Source organism: Tribolium castaneum, chromosome 1, assembly GCF_031307605.1.
Source record: "Tribolium castaneum strain GA2 chromosome 1, icTriCast1.1, whole genome shotgun sequence".
Taxonomy (NCBI): Eukaryota; Metazoa; Arthropoda; class Insecta; order Coleoptera; family Tenebrionidae; genus Tribolium; species Tribolium castaneum.
The window spans coordinates 4,333,932-4,358,246 of NC_087394.1; the positions used below are offsets into that span (position 1 = coordinate 4,333,932).

The following is a 24,315-nucleotide window of genomic DNA, read 5'->3' on the forward strand; positions in this document are numbered from 1 at the left end:
CCGCAATTTTGAGCTGGGAATTTCTCACCTCGCGAGTCAAATTGGCACGTGTTTATGGATGATTGGACACGATCTGACATTCTTTGAGCATTTCTCGACCGGAAGTGATTCGACACACATCCGGACGTTGATTTAAAGCGTCATTATGCGCTTTTATTTTGGACGAAGCGAAACAGCCCTTGCTGGAGCTTTATGCTAAACGATTTCGATCGCTGCCACTCACAATATGAATTTGATATGAATGGAAGTGGGATTATAAAGCCTACGATTTGAAATGTGTGTGGTGTCCTCGAGCTGATGCTGGATGGGCACAGCACAAATCAAATTCGTAAATGGTTGCGGAAGTTTGAAAAAAATTGAAAGATTTTTGCTTAAGCGAAAAAATGATTATTTTTAAATTGAATCCAACAATCGTTCGATCTAAAATAATAGTGCATTAAAGGTAAATTTTTCATAACTCACGTTAGTTTTTTCTTAGATCCAATGTCGGATAAAAATTAATTGTATCTTACGAACAGATAATTAAAAAGATAATAAAGTAGAAAATCAATTTGTCGTTTAAATGGTTTGTTATTTTTATGTTATGAATTCCTGTTGAAAAACGAGTTAACGATTTAGGTAGAAAGTTGGCATTTTTTAAAAAATCCTTTAATAGTAATACATATTTATTGCATAATCACATTTTTTTTCTTTTTTGTGGCAGTCCTGTAGTTAAAATATTACAGTTTGTTCGTATTGTGAATTTACTTACTTTTCCTGCACAAATGCTCAATTTCCATTTCGGTACAATCTACAGTGTCACTGGAGAATTGTAGCGCAACAACTGCAAATTGCAACTACCAAAATTACATTTTTATCTTCTTTTATTCACATTTTACTTTCAATAAAATACACAAAATATTTTGTTACAAGTGCAATTATTACGCGAAAAGCCTCTTACAATTTTCCAGTAAATTAATTATTCATTTTTTTTATGCTACAGTATGATAATCAATCCTAAAAATATAAAATAGAATATAGTTTTTGGTTAAAGCAGAGAAGAAATTTGTATAAACAAATTTTTTTTTATCTTTTTATTCTTATTGTTTTTGTTTAAATTTTATATTTTTTCTGTAAAATTCTGTTTCAATATAAAGATAAGATGTATAAAGGTTCTTGAAAATACATTTGTTGTCTGATCTTATGATAATACTAATTCCTATAGAATTGTTAAGTTTTATAACAAATCTTTTGTTTCTTATACTTTCCATTTTTTTTATTTACTTCTAAATTCCATACTAATAAAATTGTATTTTTATTATTCCACATTTCTAAATAAATTCGGACAATATTCATTCACTTACTAATTTTATTATTATAAATTTCAATATCCAAATATCTAAAATTTTACGTCTCTATTCTACGTTTTACCTTTTGTACCTTCTATCATCTATGATTACCTTCTTTTACTATTACCTCTTTTGATTTGTTTAGTTCTAAATTTCAATTGTATATCAAATCTTTTAAAAAATACACGAATTAAAGTTCCCGAAATTTTTGAAAATTACAAGTCTAAAATAATTTATCCTATTTTTTAAAAATTAAGTTTCCAGAGTTTCATATTTTAAATTATTTTAAATCTAGAATTCTAAATTCTAGATTTCAAATCATTTAATTAATTGTATTATGTAAATTACAGAAACTTCTCAAAAAGCAGCAAAATATCTCAAAATGGTCCAAGTTGTATATTTTTCTAGTAATCGTAAGTAAAAGTCTGTCCTTGGTGTATTTTGGCATGAGCTTAGATATTTTGAAAAAAAGGCACTTAGCAGTGCTTAATATAACTTCACAAATTTGTGGACATTGTGTTCCAACTTTAAGAGTGTTACTTTTATAGTAAAACAAATTTTGGTTATTGGAAACTTCTCATCAGCTTCTGGAGGTTTTTAATGTGACTGAAAAGTTAAAAAGAGCCCTCTAAAGATTTTAATAAAATTTGTCTTTAATATGTGCTTTGTTTTTTTTCATAATACGAAAACACGTCATAAGACCGTTTAATTACTTGATTAATTTTTATAAAAATTATTTATTCTACTGGTTTTTAAAAACATCGGAACAAAATTTACGCTAATTATGCTGGTACCCTTATATGGCCTTTAAGAATTTAGAAACAAATTTATGGTCATTTATGGTCATTGTGACTACAGATATTTAAAAAAAAGTGCAAAGTCATTCACTTATGTGACTTGACCTTATAAATTTCCAAGGACCGATTTATAAAATGCTTCATTAAAATTTAACACGTTGATAAAAGTTAACAACGCGAATAGATCAATCAAATTGGTTCAATTTAGTCACGTGATTAGTTAATCACACTTTTAATGGAGGATTAAATTAAAGACGCTTCTATAAACCGGCCTTAATAAGCGTGATTAATTTACAATTAAATGAGTGATTAACTAATCACGTGACCAGTTTATTAATTGGATTGGTTCACTCGCGTTTAACAACGAATTAAAACTTAATGACGCCTTTTATAAAGCGAAACTATATCTTTGAAAAATAAACTTTACATTAACATTTTCAACTAGAACTTTAAACTTTTAACTATTGTCTTCTACAACCAAAATTTGTAGTATTTTTTAAAGGTTTGAATAAACTCCATTAAATTTTTAGCTTCAGAAATCGATGAGAACATAAAATATTTGCGAATAAGAGAAAGAAACAATCAAAAACCAGTGACAACAAAGAACTGTAAACTTTTTAAAAAGTTTTTACAAACATAACCACTGTGTGTATTATTTTAGTTTGAAATAATTTTTGCTTTGCCAGTCCTTTGATCACCCGGTATTACTCCCCATTAAATTTTAATTTATTTTCTTAATTTCGCTTTTATTAAGTTCGTTCATCACCGTAAATCACGTCCCTGGCCAATTGAAATTTGTCCCTTTTTACGAGCTTCTCGTCGAAAATGCGCCTGCCGAAGTCATAAACAGTGTGTCAAACATTGGCGTTACTAATTTATGTTTTCATTTGCTGGTCATTAAACGCCGAAGAAACCGACTTTTCAGAGTTTCATTTTGCTCTAGCTCGCGTATTTTATGTCTCATGTGAGCATGTTTACGACAGGCGTTCGGCGGCCGTAATCGACGTCTTAGGAAAAATTCCAAGCGACTCAACCTCGATTAACATCTCTTTACGATTGTCCTCCTCGACCGGAATCAAGGAGGTGATTCCTGGGACTTTATGAAAAATAAACGCCGTCATTATGGCTAAGCCGACAACGAGGTAAACTTTTATATAGTACACACAGTGTATCGTAAACAACGTCATAAACCGAATTCTGATCCAGCCATCGGCCGTAAAAGTATTATTAATGCAGGTAACACGGCCGTAATTTCCGTTTTACGCGCATATACCGAGTGTTGGAGGCCGCAGGGACAGCATCGATCCGGACGGGTTAAAGAAGCTTTTGAAGTCTTGTGCTTTGAGCCTTTTTAACTTTGGAGCTTTGTGAGGAGCAGCACGAGTTGTGTTTGGGAAGCTTAAGCGTGCACGTCAAGCGATTCGTTTATAAAAGGGATTATTCCATGTCAGACTCATCGCTGCAACGGAAACTACTAAACAATATCAGAGGGATGGATGCACCGGGATTTGGATCCGAGCAATCTGTCAGATGGACTGAATTTCGAATAACTCCCGGATAAAGTCGGTTTAAACAGACGCGACGTTTTATCCCCAGATAAAGAACAGATTAATTAAGAAAATTGGACGAGGAAAAACTTGAGCGCCCCACTACCAAGAAGCAAAAAGGAATTAGCTTACGTTTTGTAAAATGCGGTTATTGATCCGAAATGTAGTCAGAGATAACTCAAGACAAAAAAGGAAAAGTTTGGAGTGAGTTTGCAAGAAAGAAAACAAATTGAGTAGAATTTATTCTGCTTATAAATTTATTTACGAAACTCACAGTTTTTTATTTCGCTTCGGAAAGGCTAAGTAATACCTATATCCGAAAAAATAAACTTTTACATAAAACTACAACACTAAAAATAAATAGCAAGTCAGAAAATTGCCATTTTATATGCGTTTATATAGTATGTAATATGTGTCTCGTTTTCAACTAGAGCACAAGAGCTCCCTAGTGACTACTTTTGCTTTAAACATATTTTTAGTTTATAGATTGCTCACAAGTCTAAATAACTCTCCGACGTAAACATCGACGAACAACAAAAACAAACTAAAATTAAAACTTGTTTACGTTCTTGTAAAAATACAGGCGAATGTATTTCTACGGCAATACACCATACGTCAAACTTTTTATTAAAGTTAAGTTGGCAACAATAGTAAGGTTGGAGACAAGATATCTTCAGTTCACATGAGCCCTTGTGGCCAGTTTAATGTTTACATGCCACATATGGTCAACTTTTGTGGCCACTGACTTTACAATAGTTGGCAACATTGTACACTTTGTGTATAAAAAATAAAATGGCAACTTTATAGAGTTGCCAACGTAATTATGGACCACTTTGACCAGAAATTTAATTGAAAACATTATCTAAATATCTGAATTGGCAACAGTGAACAATGTTGTTTTTCTGTCTCCTCATAAATCAATGTTGCCACTTCACTTTTTATTTTACAAGCTACTTTGATCAGAAATTTAACTGAACGTATCGTGGACATAAAGTAACAGAAAACTAAGAATTTAATATAATGTGCGGACAAAACTATTGAAGTTAAATTGGCAACAAAAAAGATGTAAGAGATTGTTTTACTTATTTGTCTTCACATTATCACACTATATACACACATATATTAAGTTAGTAATATTAAATAATGTAAAGATAAAAAAAACTTGCCAGTTTTAATATATTTTATCTTATTCTTAAATTGGCAACCTCAAGCATTGTAAAAGCAGAAAAAGAAGCTTATACTTATTTGGAGTTGCAAACGTAATAGCAAACCCATTTTACCATATTTCAATTTAATTGAACGCAGGATATAAGAAAGTTGAATTGCCATCTTTGAGATAAAAATTTATTCTCTACGCACTTGTTCTAATTACAACATTGTAATTATAATTTTATAAAAATGACTTCACAACTTTATGGACTTTATGCTGACCTTATAGTATTGAATTTAAATTGGCAACATTGAAAAATAAATAGAAATAAAGGTACGAAAAAAATTTTAGTATTTATTTTTACATTATTAAATGATAGATGTAGAATTAAGTTAGTTATTTATTTTGTAAAGACAAGAGTTGTCAACATTAATATTTTCTGTAAATATGTTCTATTCTGTTCTTAGGTTGGCAACTTTGAACACTTTAGAAGCAGCAGATATAACACAAGTTAGATAGTTAGATATAACCTAATTACTAAACACTTTCACCAATGATTCAAATTAAGTTGGCAAGTTAAAGTAATGTGTAAAGTTGCCAACTTAACTTTAAAGATTTAAATCACATTCATTTAAGTAAAATGCAAACTAAATTGACAACATTAAATAATGCAGTCAGCAAATATATTTGGATAATATTTCGCTTTGATTTTGCAACTTGTTGGTTTCCATCACTGCCAATTTAATTTGATGTGCGTAAAGAATTATCATATTGTTAGACTTTTTTCAAAGAACTAATTAAACACCTTGCAGAATTTTTTTAATTTTTATTCATTTTATTTAGTGTTGACAATGTAATCATAGGCCACTTGTCCAAAAATTTAATTAAACGCAAAATTAAGTTGGCAACATTAAACAATAAATTAGTGTTGCCAACTCAAATTCAACTTCACAAACCACATTGATCAGACATTTAATTGAATATAGCGTAGTTTTTTTACCTTCTAGTTTTTTTTAATTACATTTTCCATTTAACATAACATGACTTTACATTTTTGTGGACTTAATGCTGACGGCAAAGTATTGATGTTAAATTGGCAGCTTAAAACATGTAAAGACAAAAAACGTAAGAGAATGTTTGTATCATTTGTTCTCACTCTGTTGTATAATATTATGTAGAATTAAGTTGGCAATGTTTAGCTGGTATAATCAAAAGTTGTTAGATTTTGTATTTTTTATTCTTTTGTTAAACTGGCAACTTTGAACAAAATAAAGGCAGAAGACATAGTACAAAAGTTATATTTTAGTCACTATTCAGATTAGCCTACGTAATTACAAACCACTAAAAAAATAAATTGGCAACTTTAAATAACTTGTAAAGTTGCCAACTTAAATTCAAATTTACATGGCATTTACATTTAAAGTCATTTACAATTAATTTAGTTATATTATAAATTGTAGAGACAAGGCTTATATAACATATTTGATTTTGACTTTGCAACTTGTTAGCTGCTATCTTTGGACGTTGCCAACTTAAATTCGAATTTAAAATACAATGAGTTTTGTTTGATCTAATGATATTGTTAAACAGTTATTAAACAAATAGCAAATTTTTTATTTAGAACAGATTTAACTCAATTTACGGTTGAAAACCTAGTTTTTACTTACATACAACTTCCATCCTGGACTCGCTCTGTGCCGAGGAGAAAGATGGCGCTTCAGCCGACACCTCGCATCGGTAGAGTCCGCTCGATTTCCAACTGACAGGATGAAGGACCACTTTCCTGCTGTCTGATTTGGACATCTGAAAGCGCAAAAACGAATAAAATAAACACCGCCTTAACACCATCCATCATCGTAAACAAAAAAAGCAAAAATAAAATTCAATGGCACATATCCATTCGGAATTATTTCTTCCATTATTTGTCGGATTTCCGTGTAAAAAAGACGGATTATCTCATTCATTAATCTTATCACCGGGGGCGGCGCCGAATTAATTAATGCGGATGCTTAACAAAAAACAACACACAGGTTGCCAACAAAAGAATTAGTAATTCGAGGTGAAAAAACCCCTTCTAAAAGTCAGGTTTTTGGCATAATGGCGCCAAATGTGCGCTCATTATGTTGGTTAAATGAGCAGAACATTCCGATGGAGCCAAATAAAGTGTGTAAGCTTCAGGCTTATAATAAATAATTAATAGCGAGACTCATGCAGACTATTGTCTGGGCTTAATGGATCGTGGAAACAAAGACCAGGGCTAATATGGAAAGTGGCCTCCTGCAAATAATGTCTTCTCTTGTCCTCTAGCACGGAAAACATGGTCGTGTTACGGCTCCGGTTTACTTTTAATGCCGACTGCAAATTTCATCAAGGTGTATTACGAGCGTATAGGTCACAAACGACGCGCATTGCAAGTTTGCTCAAGAGGAAACTTTCAAAGCTGCTGAAACGGATCACGGATACTTTGTAATTCAAAGAATTTTAAATTCATCTATCGATCCGGACGCCTTTATGATATTTTGTTTCGAGGAATAATGAGAAAACTTGCATATTTGCAACTCAAATCAACTAAAAAATAAACGCCAAACAAAAGGTCTTATTGTTCTTCTGTTTCGCGGAAAAATGCTAGCTGATCTGTTTACACAAACCCAGCGCTCATTATCTAATACACGTTTCACAAAGATAAAACATCGTAACTTAATACATTTTGTGAAAAAATGAGCGACGCAACGACATGACAAGTATTTTTTTTTACTGGCGACTTGGATTTTTTTAATTGGCGCAGTCAGTAGGGCGTCAACTTTTGAATTTTTCAATTGGTGCACAAACAACAAACAATATTGAAAAACTAAAATAGACAACTTTAATAAAAAAACAATAAATCGAGTGTTTTTTGTTTTAATTTTAATATATCTTTAAAGTAACTAGACCTGTTGTAGTTAGGTACGTTATTCAAAAGATAAAGAATGGTAAACTAGCGTGGTCAAATATAAAATTTGATTTAAATTATACAGAAATATGCATTAAAATTTGAAATGAATTACTTTGTTAGGTTTCGTTTAATCTTGGATATTTTTGAATAAACTTTATTTTGTTGATTTGAAGATAGAGTTCGTAAAGTCAGCTTATTTTTTAAGGCTCAATTTGAAGAAGTTTATTCAAAAATAGGTTTTAAATTTATATTAATAAGAATCGGTTTAGGCTGAAAAAAGTTTATGTTATGAAAAAAAAATTGCAAGAGTTTTCAGTTGACTTCAGTGTGAATTTTTAACAACTGTTAAAATTAGTTGCTGTTGAGTTAGTGCCATTTATCGGCAAATTTTTGAAGAAAATCTTAGCTTCTCTTGTTTGTTGTTGACGCAAAAAATTACAAAAAAGACTGTAATTGCCCTTATTTACAAAATAGTCTATTTATACAAACAGATGCTTTGCAATTTTAAGTAAATTATTTTTGTGTTGTATTCTATCGTTTTTATTTAAATGTTAATATTTTTTAAAATACATTTGTAACAACAAAACATTTTTTAAAAGGGTGATTAATCGTTAGAGAAAATAACGAAAGTCAGTTTTTTATTTAATTTTTCATTATATTTTAATTGTTTTATCTTATTTCTCAATTAAAATAATAGGTCTTAATTCAAAAATGTTTGTTTTTTTCTGTGAAACTTTCTAATTATATTAAATTTGTGCCAAAAATTGAAAAGCTGGCTGAGGTATTAGTGAAAATTTTGCTATTTTTTTGGTTTTTTCTATCGATCGAAAAAATCTTATAAACTTCCATTCAGATGAACAAAATAAATAAACAACAATTTATTAAATCAAAACAAAAAGTTCCGCAAGACGGTGGGCTTGGTTAATTAAGTAAAATTAAATAGCTTTTTTAAATCAGAATGTCTTATTAAATTTAGGCAAAAATGTAGTTTTTTCTAGACTTTTTTTTGTTATTTCTTAATTTTTTTATTTTGCTGAGTCAAAGACAAAAGGAAACTTGTTTTTTACTTTTCTATTTACCTTTTTGTTTTCGTGTCTTGCTTTAATTTTTCTTCATTTAATTTTCATGTTTAAGTATTATTTTATTTTATTTTTACATCTGTTTTACATTTAATTTTTCATATAATTTTTTCATCAAAATAATATAAATAATTAAAGGTAATTATTATTATTATTATTATTATTATTATTATTATTATTATTATTATTATTATTATTATTATTATTTATATTTCTATTAAATTTTAATTAAGAATGTTTGTTTTTTTCGTAAAAAAATGTTCAATTTTTCCATTTTTATTAAATTAGTGCCATAAATTGGAAAACTGGCTGATGTATTTGTAAAAATTTTGCCTATTTTCTCAGTTTTTTCCGTAGATAAAGAGAATAATAACAACTTGCATTTAGAACAAAAGAAACAAACATCATAATTTCTTGTTTATTTTTTGGCTATTTTTTAATTATTTTTATTTTGTTAATATGTTAAAGACCGAATAAAACTTTCTTTTATTTTCTTACTTTTTCCTTATTTCTTTTCTTGTCTTGTTTTCATTCTAGTTCATTTTTCTTATGCAATTGTTATTATAACTATTTTATTTTTCTTTTCTTTTATTTTTGTCCTGTCGTAAAGGATCTACTGAAGTAAAAAATTTAATTTATGCAAAAAATTGCAAAATTTTTTTCAACAAAGTGATTTATTTTTAATAATTGCTTTCACATAACGCAATTTTTTTATTTTGTTGTGTAAGCTTATTTATAGTTTTTATAGTGACCTCCACAAGACATACCATTTAGAATATAAATTAAGAAGTATTAGATCAAACAATATAATTTTTTATATAGCGCAAAAATATAAATCAAAACAAGTGTTTTAAGAACGTTGCAAGAAGAAAATAACAAATTAAGTTTAAACTAAAGCCCTTATTAAGACTTATGCCAAAACATTCCACGCAAACTTGTTGGAAAATTACACCCATATCACCCCCAACACATAATCACACATGATGTTACTAATAATAGCTTTGGATAGTTTCGAAACAAGTTTATGAGTTTCAAACATCAAAGCCATCCAATTAAGGGACAGTGATATTAAATTTTGTCACCTAACACTTGTAATTATTCGTTTAGTTAATTTGCACACCGAATTTTTAATTTGGCGTCGAATAGCTGCACTTAAATATGTTTCACTTGCAAAATCGATTCAATCCACTTCCAATTCAGTTCTCCACAGGTAGAAATAGTTTTCCGAATAATATCGAGATATTACTAAAAGCTTTCTTGTTCAGTTATCATCGTCCTTTTGGTCGAAATTCGAGATTACTTCCAGTGGCGTAGTGCAAAAGCCGGATTTTTCCTTTTGGCCCTAATCGATCAAATGGTGCCTTCTCGACCCCGGTCACATTTTAGCGATCAGGACAAATTACCATGGAACGTCGAAAGTACAGGACTGCGCTGCAATTCTTTGTTCGTGGATGAAATTTTGATAAATTCCGGCTCGGAGGAGAATAATCGGCACTCATTCATTATTCTGAAGGCACCTAATTTGTTTATGAACGTTCAAATTACGTGACGACGCGACTAGAACCTAACAGAATAATTACACAGGGCGTTTTGTTTTCTTGTCAGGCGGCGAAAATATGGCCCATTTCGATTATAAAAGTGTCTGGGGGTGGAGTTAGTGACTGGAATTATTCGCGAAGCGATGAAGTGTTGGCGAAGTTGTGAGTTTTCGATTCGAAGGCGCAACAGAAGTTTAATATGTCGACAGTGAAAGAAAAAACTAAGAAAGTCGGGAAATAATCAAGACGTTGGATTTAAATCGGACAAGTGCATTGTTCGAGTTAATTGAGGGAGTTTTTGAGACGTTTCTAATTGGAAACGGATTAGGAGGCGATTCACGCAGTGGTGGAGCAATTAGTTAATTGGTTGACGGTCGATGAGGCTAAAAGTGCAATTGAATGTTGTGACAGTCAAAATCAATAAGCAAAATTTGAATAAATGTTACCACAAAAAATCTGAACAAATTGAAACGTATTTAGCAAATTATTGCATTGTGACAATGCATACGCCACCATAATCTTAGTTCTTTCTTTACAAACTACAACTAGTGTGCAAAATATCGTTATTGTGTTTATGTAAAAATAATTAAATGGACTGAATAAATATTTCTACAATATTTGAAGTTTTAATTTTTTTTCTAAAATTAAGAGTATCAATAAAACAATATTGGTCCATATGTTCGAATTTTTGAGGTTTGATTTTTGCGGTTTGTTCCATTGAGTTCTACGGCTTATTTTACATATTATATCAATTTTTCACAAGAATAAAAAAATTTTAATTTTTTGCATAATAATTTTTCAACAAAAAAATTCATAACTCAAAAACTAAAAGTCGTAGAGCAATGCGATTTGTTCCAGTGAATTCAGCGGCTCATTTTCTGTATTATACCAACTTTTCACAAGATTTAAAATTTTGAATTTTTTTGCTAAAACTTCCTGAGTAATACACTTACATTTAAAAAGGTGAAAAAAATAAATTTTTTTAAAACTCGTTCTATCGTAGGTTTTTGGGCTTGTATATGCCCTTACATTTCTCAACAGTTGTTAAAAGTCAAAAAAAGTCCATATGTTCGAATTTTTGATGTTTGATTTTTTCAATTTTTGTCGCGAATTTTGTCGATTTCTGGTACTCGGATCATCTATCAAGCAATAACTCCGGAACTATTAGAGATAACCCTATGATGTGTACTATATTTGGAAAGCTCTTTTAATGATCTATCATTTGCAAAGAAGATTATTGTTGTACGACTTATAGTTTTCAAGAAAATGCAAATAAAAGCAAAAATTAGTTCGTATACGCAAAAATTCATAACTAAAAAACTATTGGGAATTTGGCGCTTTTTTTGATTCCAATCGATTCCTCGGATCATTTTGCATAGGTATGAATCAAAATAGTTCCACTTTTTAGAATAGTTTAGCCGTAAATGAGAAAATAAAAAAAATTTAAAAAAAATCAACGCCCCCCCCCTTAGAATTCTGTTAATTTTTAAAGTGTCTCAAAATCAAATAAAACCGATTTTATCTTATAGATTTTGATGTGCTCTTTCCGATCTAAAAAAGCGTTTTTTCCTAGCTCTTTTAGTTTGGCCGTAATCGGCGTTTGAAAATTGCAAATTTTTTTGCAAGATTTCGCTTTGAGTCCTATGCCATTTTGTAGAGTTTTTTATTCCGGTTGTCCTCCATTTTTCCGTTTCTCGATAACTCTAATAGTTTCGCCGTAATTGGCGGTTGAAAATTGAAAAAAATGGAAAATGGAAACATTTTTTTGCATTTTTCTCGGAAACTGTAAGACTTAGAGCAACGAACAAAAATCCATCTGATAGCGCTTATTTTTGTCTATTTTCTCGTCTAAACCCGAAGTCGCTCCGGGCAACGGTTCCGGCTACAGAGGCGATCAAAGTTTTTCACTAAAAAAATTCATAAAAAAAAAACTAAAAGTCGTAGAGCAATGCGGTTTGTTCCATTGAATTTTGCGGCTCATTTTACATATTATATCAATTTTTTACAAAAATAAATAAAATTTTATTTTTTTGCGTAATAATTTTTCAACAAAAAAAATCATAACTCAAAAACTAAAAGTCGTAGAGCAATGCGGTTTGTTCCAGTGAATTCAGCGGCTCATTTTCTGTATTATACCAACTTTTCACGAGATTTAAAATTTTGAATTTTTTTGCTAAAACTTCCTGAGTAATACACTTACATTTAAAAAGGTGAAAAAAATAAATTTTTTTAAAACTCGTTCTATCGTAGGTTTTTGGGCTTGTATATGCCCTTACATTCCTCGACAGTTGTTAAAAGTCAAAAAAAAGTCCATATGTTCGAATTTTTGATGTTTGATTTTTTCAATTTTTGTCGCGAATTTTGTCGATTTCGGGTACTCGGATCATCTATCAAGCAATAACTCCGGAACTATTAGAGATAACCCTATGATGTGTACTATATTTGGAAAGCTCTTTTAATGATCTATCATTTGCAAAGAAGATTATTGTTGTACGACTTATAGTTTTCGAGAAAATGCAAATAAAAGCAAAAATTAGTTCATATACGCAAAAATTCATAACTAAAAAACTATTGGGAATTTGGCGCTTTTTTTGATTCCAATCGATTCCTCGGATCATTTTGCATAGGTATGAATCAAAATAGTTCCACTTTTTAGAATAGTTTAGCCGTAAATGAGAAAATAAAAAAAATTGAAAAAAAATCAACGCCCCCCCCAAAGAATTCGGTCAATTTTTAAAGTGTCTCAAAATCAAATAAAACCGATTTTATCTTATAGATTTTGATGTGCTCTTTCCGATCTAAAAAAGCGTTTTTTCCTAGCTCTTTTAGTTTGGCCGTAATCGGCGTTTGAAAATTGCAAATTTTTTTGCAAGATTTCGCTTTGAGTCCTATGCCATTTTGTAGAGTTTTTTATTCCGGTTGTCCTCCATTTTTCCGTTTCTCGATAACTCTAATAGTTTCGCCGTAATTGGCGGTTGAAAATTGAAAAAAATGGAAAATGGAAACATTTTTTTGCATTTTTCTCGGAAACTGTAAGACTTAGAGCAACGAACAAAAATCCAACTGATAGCGCTTATTTTCGTCTATTTTCTCGTCTAAACCCGAAGTCGCTCCGGGCAACGGTTCCGGCTACAGAGGCGATCAAAGTTTTTCACTAAAAAAATTCATAAAAAAAAAACTAAAAGTCGTAGAGCAATGCGGTTTGTTCCTTTGAATTTTGCGGCTTATTTTACATATTATATCAATTTTTCACAAGAATAAAAAATTTTTTAATTTTTTGCGTAATAATTTTTCAACAAAAAAATTCATAACTCCAAAACTAAAAGTCGTAGAGCAATGCGGTTTGTTCCAGTGAATTCAGCGGCTCATTTTCTGTATTATACCGACTTTTCACGAGATTTAAAATTTTGAAGTTTTTTGCGAAAACTTCCTGAGTAATACACTTATACAGCGTGCTCAAAAAATGGCGCACCAACTCAATGGTGTGTGGTAGAGAACTGGTTACATATAAAGGTAAAAATAGTAAAAAAAATCTTTGTATTAAAGTTATTGATAAATAACGGATTTTAGATAAATGATATGTGGCAACGTTGTCTGACAGTCATGATCGCAATAGAATTTAAGCAACAATAAAAATAAATTATTTTTAAAACGGTTTCCTAGGAAATAATTCCCAGTGTTGGCACATCTACACACTGTGTTTTTTTTGATAAATTTTAATTTTTTTAAATTAAAAAAACTGCCAAAATGTGATAGTAAATTTAAAAATTATTATTCATCGTTTTGTTACGGAACGATTACCTGGTACGAAACATGAAAACATAAAAAAATAATGAAAACTAAAGAAGTTAACACAATAAGTTTGTAGCGCCAGATTTTTTAAAATATGACTTTAGGAATTTTTTCAACATTTTTCCCGTAATCTGCACTTGCTTCTCAATAACGTACCACTGAGTTGGTGCGCCAGTTTTTGAGCACCCTGTATTTAAAAAGGTGAAAAAAATATTTTTTTTTAAAACTCGTTCTATCGTAGGTTTTTGGACTTGTATATGCCCCCTTACATTCCTCGACAGTTGTTAAAAGTCAAAAAAAAGTCCATATGTTCGAATTTTTGATGTTTGATTTTTTCAATTTTTGTCGCGAATTTTGTCGATTTCTGGTACCCGGATCATTTATCAAGCAATAACTCCGGAACTATTAGAGATAACCCTATGATGTGTACTATCCTTGGAAAGCTCTTTTAATGGTCTATCATTTGCAAAAACGATTATTGTTGTACGACTTATAGTTTTCGAGAAAATGCAAATAAAACAAAAATTAGTTCATATACGCAAAAATTCATAACTAAAAAACTATTGGGAATTTTGCGCTTTTTTTGATTCCAATCGATTCCTCGGATCATTTTGCATAGGTATGAATCAAAATAGTTCCACTTTTTAGAATAGTTTAGCCGTAAATGAGAAAATAAAAAAAAATTAAAAAAAATCGACGCCCCCCCCTTTGAATTCGGTCAATTTTTAAAGTGTCAAAAAATCATATAAAACCGATTTTATCTTATAGATTTTGATGTGCTCTTTCCGATCTAAAAAAGCGTTTTCTCTTAGCTCTTTTAGTTTGGCCGTAATCGGCGTTTGAAAATTGCAAATTTTTTGCGAGATATCGCCTTGAGTCCAATGCCATTTTGTAGAACAACAATTTGGTCGAATTCCGGTACTTTTTTTTAATTTAAGCTGCCTCTCAAAGCACTAAAGTAACAATTATTGTTTAGTTCACTGTTAGGTGTCAAAAAATTCTCATTGCATCTTAATTATACAACTTCCCAAACGTAACCACAATTCTTTTTTATCGCCTTGTGTAGTAGTAAAACTTTTCCGTTCTTTTTGTTAGTTTAAGTAATAACCCGCGAACTATCCGTTTTCCAATTATATGTTTCCACTTTAATAAAGTCTGTAGTACACACAACACCGACTTTGGCCACAATTCATCCCATTTGAAAGTCGTAAATTCGCATCGATCGACTTGAGATTTTTCCCCGTCACGTCATTCAGGACTCAGACGTAAGTTTCGATGACAAGTCTTCCGACTGTTGGATGGTTCTCGAGGGACAAGGGCGGTAAAACGTCTGTTCTACACAAACCACATTTCCATGTTTGGAGGAAAAATTTCACGCAGAATTGTATACTAATTCCCAGATCAATCTGCTTCCAGCTTCATGAAAAATTCATCAGATCGTTACAACTTGATTGATAAATAATAACATAGGGCGGTCATTATCAAGCCCATATCGCATTAATTTTCATTAAACTGTCTGTCGATATCGCATTTATTTACATCAGAAAACCACGAATTTTTTACCCAAATAATTGCGCAAATCCTGCTGATGAAGTTTAATTGCTGCCGAAATATCAATTGGAAATGCGGGAAATAATTCCAATGCAATTTTCCCTTATATTTTTATTTCGCCATCGAATGTATCGATTCCGGTTTCAATTTCTGAACCGATCGCACTTCAAAAGCAGGTAATAATAGACACTTTGACGCGGGAGTTGTCACTCGAAAATGGACATGTTCTAATGGAGAAAATGGGAGAGATAGGCGTTGTGGGAACAGAGATGAGCCGCGAAAATTGGCGGCTTTTATACCGGTCCTTCGAATAAAAGCTAAGCGCTTTTTTAGGACTCGTTACTCACTACTGTTTAATTCTCAGGTGTGAGGTTTCATTTCGAGGACTTGTTGCGTACCATCAACAATTAAAAAGAAAAAATGACAATGGGCTCCGTTGAGACAGGCTTTTTGTGTTTCATCTAAATGAAACCACTCCTTTCTTTGATGTGCGATGGCTCTATTTTTATCAGTAATCACAAGTCACAAAGTAGCAAGTTATTTTTTCATCGTAGGGCGAAAATAAACGAATTAGATCAAAACTGAAAGAAAAACTTACCAATTAATTAAACCCTAACCAAAAATATAATTTTTTAAGTCATTCGGAAGAAACGATACCTAATTGTTGCTTTCGGCTAAAAAATACAAAGTGTTTTTAAATGATTGTCATCTGGTCGTCTGTGAATTTCTCATGTAAAATCAAAAAATGCCGCTTCATAGTACTAATGATAAGCATTTAGACATTGAATATTACTATTCTCTATCTATTAAGTCTCCAATTCGCAAATAAGCTTCGATAATAAAGGCATTTTCTAATAGTGTAATAATTTAGTTGCATTTTAAAGAAATTTAAAAAAAATAATTGAAGTTTACAACTGACAGATTTGACATTTGTTGACAGAGGATTTAATTGAGCAGAGCGGCACAGTTTTTTCATATGTAAACTAATTTCAAAGTTAACTAGATGAGAATCATTTAAAAACACATTGTATTAATAAACATCAAATAAACACAATATAATTTTAAACTTTGTAGTCACCACAAATTATGAGATTTAGATCAACTAACATTTTAAGATCTTTAATTAACTTAATATTTTTAGTAAGAAAATGTAGACAAAATATTAATTATTAATAAAAAAGTATCCAAAAACAAAGCCATTTCTACAATTTATTTTATTATTTGGTTCCTTATTCGTAATTAAAAAAAACTTTGAAACAATTAGTTTGAAACAACAACAAATAAATAAATATAAACAAGAGTTTTAGAGTAATAGATGTTTTCGAAAGAAAAAAAAAGAATAAAAGAATTGACAAACAAAATATCAAACGATAGAAAGTAAAATACACAATACATATTTTACTAATTTATTTGTAGCAAAATGTTGCTTCTTTTGTACGAGAATTAAAGTCAACTAATAGGTATGAGATATTTATAAAATAATCGAGAACTTAGCTGAAAAATAAATTTAATAGTGCTCTACAGAAAAAGAAGGTTTGCTAAACATTTAATTGCCATTAATTCGTTGTTTAACAATAAAAAAAATAACCTAAATAATTCAATTCGTTTTCTGGAAATGGAAGTAAAACCGAAGTTAAAAAATTATCCAAAATACAAATTATAATTAGAAACAGAGCTCAAATAATAATTAATCTAAGAATACAAATTAAACAAACGGAGCTCAAATAACAGTTATTACATCATCAAGTAAAAAAAGTTCTTAAATAAGCGAGAAAAATAAGACTGACTTGACCTGACCTGAAGAAAACTTAGCAAATAAGCAAGAATTATAAGAATTTTATTTCATATCCTTTTTTATCATTAAAATTATTTTCTGTAACCTTAAGTTTTTTGATCCGCATTTATTCTAAGATATTTTTTAAAATAAAGTCAAAAAAATTACAAAAACCCAACACAAGCCTGCTTTTTAGCGATATAATTAAACTGTTTCGACAATTTTTTTAATGCGGGAGCAATTCTTTTGAAAATTAACAACAATAATATTTATGTGAAATAAGTATGTATTAATTTTTCAATTCGTGTTAAAAATGTTTGTTTTCTAAATATTATTATTTATTATTAAACAATAGTTTCATCAAAAAAAAATGAATCAAAATATTGAACAAAATATACTAGAATTTTATTTACACTGCAGCTGAAAATACAAATAAAGCAAAATCTAAACATTTTATTACATTTTATTTATTGTTTTAAACCATTTTATTCTTTTGTAATAATAATAATGTTTTGGGTTGGCTTACAAAAATCGTATTAAAATTTGATTCAGGATTAACCTAATTCGAATTGACTTGTCATTGCATTGACAATCGTCAAGTTAATCACAAATTAAAATTTAATTGCGAATTACCGATCTAAAAATTAGTAGACAGTGAGGTTTTTATTTTAGTGGACATAGAACAACACACATAACACTACGTTCAGTTTAAAAAAAATTATATTAATGCATTACTAGAGTTCTTAAATTATTATTATATGGTAAAGTGTTCATTTTACTGAGCCATACATAACATACATAAGACTATTAATTTTATAATTTATTCCGTAAATTAAAATTTTCTTAGTAACCTACATAATTTCCATTTAAATAGTTTTTTAATGTTAAATAAATATAACATATTTATTTATATTTTTTTTGGAACAAAAAACACGAACTGCAAAGCAGTTTAATAAAATTTGTCACGAATAAACAAAGACCCCGATCAACCTAATCAAATATAAATGTAATTCTAATATCCTGCAATAATTATTATTATGACAGGGTTTCGCACGTTTTGTACAAAATAAACAAACATGGGTTCGGAGTTTGCTTTCTAACATAAAATCCCTCATATCGTTCAATTATTTCACCCTTGTTGATATAATAACGGAGAGTAAGATCCTAAATACTTTACTCAAAAATCTACAAATAATTTCCTAATAAATTAAAAGTAAGAAAAAGAAAAATATTTTCTTAGTTTTTTAATTACATGTCTTCCACAAAATAAAAAAATAACTGTTTTCTCAACTTTTATTTGTTCTAAATTTCGTCAAGAATTTTGCAAGAACATAGGAATAAATTTCACGTTATGAACAGCTCTGTCAATGTCACTTATAATCTTATACAGTTAAAAACCATTTGATGTTAAGATTGGATAAAATGCTCGAGAGGCAGGTATGACGTCATAGTTTCAACTTTAAACGAAATAACTTGAGCTAAATAATAGATACAGAGAAATGGTTTTCACTACTGTAATAAGAATTTTAAGTACTATTATTTAAGATAAAGTTATTTTTTAAGTTGACAAAATGCTCGAGAGGTAGGTATGACGCCATAGTTCCAACTTTAATCGAAATAACTTGAGTTAAATAGTAGATACAGAGAAACGGTTTTCACTACTGTAATTAGCGTTTTGAGTACTATTTTTTAAGATAAAGTTGTTTTCTAAATTGCCAATGCCTTAAAAATAATTTTCAAAAATAAAGTAATAACCAGTTTATTACAGCTATTTGAGAAATAAAAAAATAACATATTTTCGTGTTAACTGTATCTTGGTAAACTAATGTTATTCTTTTATTTAGATTCTCTTTTTTGGTTAATTTTTCAATGTTTTTATTTATATGCAACTGTATTAGACCTGACCTGACCTGAAGAAAACGAAGCAATAAAGCAAAGATTTTAATATTTATTTATCACAATCTTTTTTATCATTAAAATTATTTTCTTAAAGCTCTGAATTTAAAAATAACTCTCATAATACTCAAAACAGTAAGAAGATGTAAATAAATATTTCCTCATCAATTTGTTTACGTCTGAATCTGAGCTAGCGTTTTATGTGACTAACCAGCTTGAAGGAGCTGGTGTTCAGTGCAGTAAACACGGCTACAGCGTTTCAAATTCGGAAGTGAACCCTTCACATAAATCTGTGTAAACATCTTAGGCGTAAATGTGTGTTTGGTGACACATTAGAGCTCAATCTGCGACCTAATAAAGTCAAAACTATTCAGATTCCGAACGAGCAAATGTTCTCAGGTGTTGCGCAAAGTAGGAAAGCTTGTTCGCCAAATGAATTTTTGCTTGAAAAAATCCAATTACCCAATAACGGGTTTTAGTAACAAATGGTCGAAAACCCCTCTCATCACTTTAGTCAGAGCGAGTGTTATGAATTTTTTTAATTAAAAATTGGAATTCATGTGGCCGGTGGTGCACATTTAGTGGTAATTACAAATGAAACTTAATGGATCCAATATGCGGATAACGCTGCTCTATTAACCATGCACTAGTGCAGCTTTTTCCTTTTTTGAATTATTTATGAACTCAAGCCGGACCTGGAGCCATTTTTCCATAACTATGGTCCGAAAACGACCCAACAACCATTTCATTCCAGCAAACTGTTAAATTTATTTCCTAACAAAGGAGTATTCCAGCCACAGACAACGACCGGTATTGATTGCCGCAATTGTGACACTAATCACTACGGCAAAGCTTTCGCCCTGTATTTATTACATCGATTATGTTTATTCACTGTCAATTAAAAACAAATCGGAAAATAATTCATTTACGAACATATTACCGCAAAATAAATACAATTAAAACCACAAACATGGAAAAACCTTGACAAATCGTCATCACGAGCCGAAATTAATTTCGCTTTTTTTCGCTGGTTTTCAATTTGCATTTCGGTTATTGAAATTAGCCGACATGCAAATACGATTAATCTTCGATTGTTTAAAAATGATTTTTTGCTTGTTTGGTTGAAATAATGGGAAAACAATCAACTCACATCAACTCGGGCCCCCTCCACTGGGTAGGAAGTGGCCTGGGGTCGGGTTTTTGGTACAAAACGGTAGAATTCTTCGTGGTCTTTGTACCACTTGACTGCGTAGAGGGTGTCGTTGCCTAGGTCGTAGTCGCACTGCAGAAGGGCTGTCTCGCCAGGTACGCGGTACTGGGGGACGTTGACGCGGACCCAACGTAAACCCCCGTTAGTTGACACGGCTGGAAAAAAATATTTTTTATAATAATAATTTAGTGAAAAAAACGAGGCTCAAAAAACTCAAATTTTGTATAAAAATTCGATTTTTCATAAATTCTTCCCGATAAAATTTGCACTCTTCTCACTCCCTGAGACTGATAGCAGTACTAAAAACCAGATTCTAAAATTTTTGAGTTTTTTGATTTTTGACGAATTTTTGGTCGGTTCCACATCCGACTGTTCGCAGCAAATATTTAGCGATTTGATTCTGATTTTACTAAGTAATAAAAAAGTTATTGTTTTTAGTCTAAAAAATTTTAGAATTATGTTAGCCCCGAAAACTCAAAAATCCCAATTTTTTCAAAATATGTGAAAAAATAGTTTATACACTCTTCCATGTCTCTGAAATTGTCTGAAATGTTTTTGTTATTTTTTTCGATTTTTTACGAGGTTTTGGTCAATTTTCAGTCCCCGGAGCATTTATCTCTCTATTAATTATAACTTTGTGTTTTTATGTTTTTCGATTTTTGACGAATTTTTGATCGGCTCCTGGGTATCTGACTGTCCGGAGCAAATATTCTGCAATTCTACTCTGTATTTACTAAGTAATAAAAATATACTGTTCTGAGTTTAAGAAATGTTTTATTTTTTATTTTTTTTATTTGCAACGAAAACTCAAAAATCTCAATTTTTTCAAAATATGTTGAACCGTTCTAATAACTCTCCGTTCGTTATTTGTTGGTCTTTTTAATTATTATTTTTTAATAATATTTTTTTAAACTAAAATAGTTTTCCTTTAATATATAAAATAAAAAAAATACCAAGTGGGTAAACACAAACAAGTCTCAATGCCTCAATTTAAAATTGTTTTTTTTCTGTTTGCAATTTTTCGAAATATTTTTTTAAATTTTGCTAAAATCTTACATTCGTCCTAGTTTATTGATGAGAGTAAACTACTTTTTTGAAAGAAATAGTCATCGTAAAGCGTTTTAATTTTTAACAAACTCAAAACGTCTAAAAACTATATTTTTTGGAATAATTTTCTAATCTAAAATTATTCGATTGGTTTAAAAAATTTTTACCCACGAAAACAAGAAATTCAATTTTTGCAAACTTTATTCAAGAATATTTTATGCGCATTTTGGGTGGCATTAAATTCCCGAGAGTCCTTAATAGTGCAAAACTGGTTAGTTGGTTAGGTTTGGTTTGGTTTGGTTTGGTTAGATTTGAAAATGTTTGAATTTTGTTTTTTTTATTTTTAAATTTTTATCGAAACAGTGTGTTGTCGTTGGATAGTTTTTTTAACTAATTACTTTAAAAAAGAATTGCTTTTCTACAACTTTGGTATTGAAAAAATTAGTAACATCATAAAAAAATAAAAATTTTCAAATTTTTTAGACAACTTTCAAAATATTAGAAACTGAGGATTTCCTTCGGAGACAATCGATTTCTAGGATTATTTAGCATCCATAAAAATACTTGAAAATTTCTTTTTTCAAGTTAAAACGATGAGGACTTAACAAATTAAAAAAGATTCAAATTCTACTTTCACAGAGTTTATTAAAAATTGAAGACAAAACCATCTTTGAAGAGAATGGATCTCCGACATCTCTAATAAAACTTTGTAAAAGTCGACTGAGACTTTGATTATGTAATTGACAAAACAACAGCGTCAGAGAACTTAGAGTTACCAAAAAAACTGATAAGTGTAGAATAGGTAAAATTAAAATTGAAATAAAAAATATGAATTAAATAAAAACTGTTGAAATTTGTTCTTGATGTCAAGAGATTCTTTGGTTTATTTTACAAAATAGTCACAGACTATTATCTACTTAGAAAATGCATAAAAGGGTTAAAACAGATTTTTCTAAAATTTGAGAACAATTTAATGTTTTATTAAGAGACGGTCAAATTAGCTCATTAACAATTTGAAAGCTTTAGTTTCTTGATAAACTTATTATTACTGACCAGTTTAACCTTCTAGCATTACATATGCTTAACAACATAAAAACAAATCTTGAAAAATATTTATAGGAATTATTCGTAATAACTGTACTTTACTTTCAATGATTTTAGAACACGAGCTTTAAAATTATAAGCCAAGAAAAGCTCCAACTAGGCATAACATATTTTACATTTTAAGCAGTTACCTAACTCAACAAAGTTTATTTAATAAAGAACAGTTAACTGGAGAATTAAATTAAAATAGCTTTTGCAGAATTTCGCAGAGTTGAGTAAAACCATTGTGATTTTCTGAAATTAATACAAAATTTGGAGGAAAGTATTTTTTAAGAAAATACCAGAACTGTTTAAAATACTCAATTACTCAAAAACTACATTCACTAGCTTTACAATTTTACTTTACTTTATATAAAAATTTCAGATCTCTTAATTTACCACTTTACAATACAATTTTGCAACTAATAATTTTAACAACTCCATTATAATTAAACGTAAATAAAAATTTAATTTTCTCCAAATTATTCTTTAACGAAACAACACTCTCTGTGTTGGTGTAACGCCGTTAAAAATTAATTAATATGCACCTCACCTACGGCTGTGTGTATAATCAGTTTTAAACAACTTGTGTTGAAAATATTAATCACAAATTCATAGTTTTATAAAACTACTAAAAGAGCATTATCTTCCCATCTCATAATTAATTCACTGTTAAAGAGTTTTAGCTGCTTTTGCGACCACGCTGCACCATTTTTTTAAATAAAAAACATATATTCTAGCAAACTCAAATTTGTATGTTTGTTTAATGATTCATTAATAATAATATTTTAGGTCAATTTTACCCGGCGCATCCACCATTTTTACACCTACGTTTTGTTACAGAAATTAGCACGCTGCTGTATTTTTTAAATACATTGATTATTAAATAAATGCATTAAAAAAATTGAGAACAATAAAGCTAATTTATTTAATTCTAACATCACTCAGTTTTATAAATTCAAATTTTTATCATCAACGCTTTTGTTGAAATTTTCTACTTAAGCAATAAAACACGTACTTAGCATCTAATAAGTTATTTATTAATAAACGATTTGTTTAACAATTTATAAATAATATTTTAGGTTAGTTTTGCCCGGCGCATCCACCATTTTTACACCAACGTTTTGTTATACATATTAGCACGTTGCACTATATTTTAAATACATTGGTTATTAAAAAAATGCATTCAGGAAATTTAAAATCAATAAAGCAAATCATTCCAGCTTAACGTCCTTGCCCGGCGCATCCACCATTTTTACACCTACGTTTTGTCACAGAAATTAGCAATAATTTTATTATAAAATTTGAAAACATTCCATTTCGTAGTAAAATCGATTGAACCAAATGATACTGCAAGTAAAATCCACTCTCTAGTTAAAACCTCCAACTTTTTATCTTCGACGTTTCCGTTCAATCTCTATTCAATTAATAGTACACCACGCAAATACTACCTCTTTGAAAGCCTTGCATTCGATCTTGTTCCTGCAGCAGATTATCCTCTTTTTTTTCGTTCGTTCTCGTGTCTTGTTTCGCTTCGACGTTAGAAACGCTTATTTTATTCATTTATTCCGAAACCATAAAAACGCGAAAC

General features: G+C 29.9%; 1 protein-coding gene across 4 annotated transcripts in view; it reads right to left on the reverse strand.

The window, feature by feature from the left end:
- LOC103312157 (uncharacterized) overlaps positions 1–24,315 on the reverse strand; it is an 81,635-nt gene that overhangs the window by 27,197 nt on the left and 30,123 nt on the right. For all 4 annotated transcript variants that reach the window (XM_064359884.1, XM_064359889.1, XM_064359893.1 and 1 more), the window contains exons 3-4: positions 20,535–20,749; positions 6,490–6,625 (exon numbers count right to left, since the gene is read on the reverse strand). In XM_064359884.1, the coding sequence (XP_064215954.1) occupies positions 6,490–6,625; positions 20,535–20,749 (351 nt within the window). The remainder of the gene's footprint in view (positions 1–6,489; positions 6,626–20,534; positions 20,750–24,315) is intronic.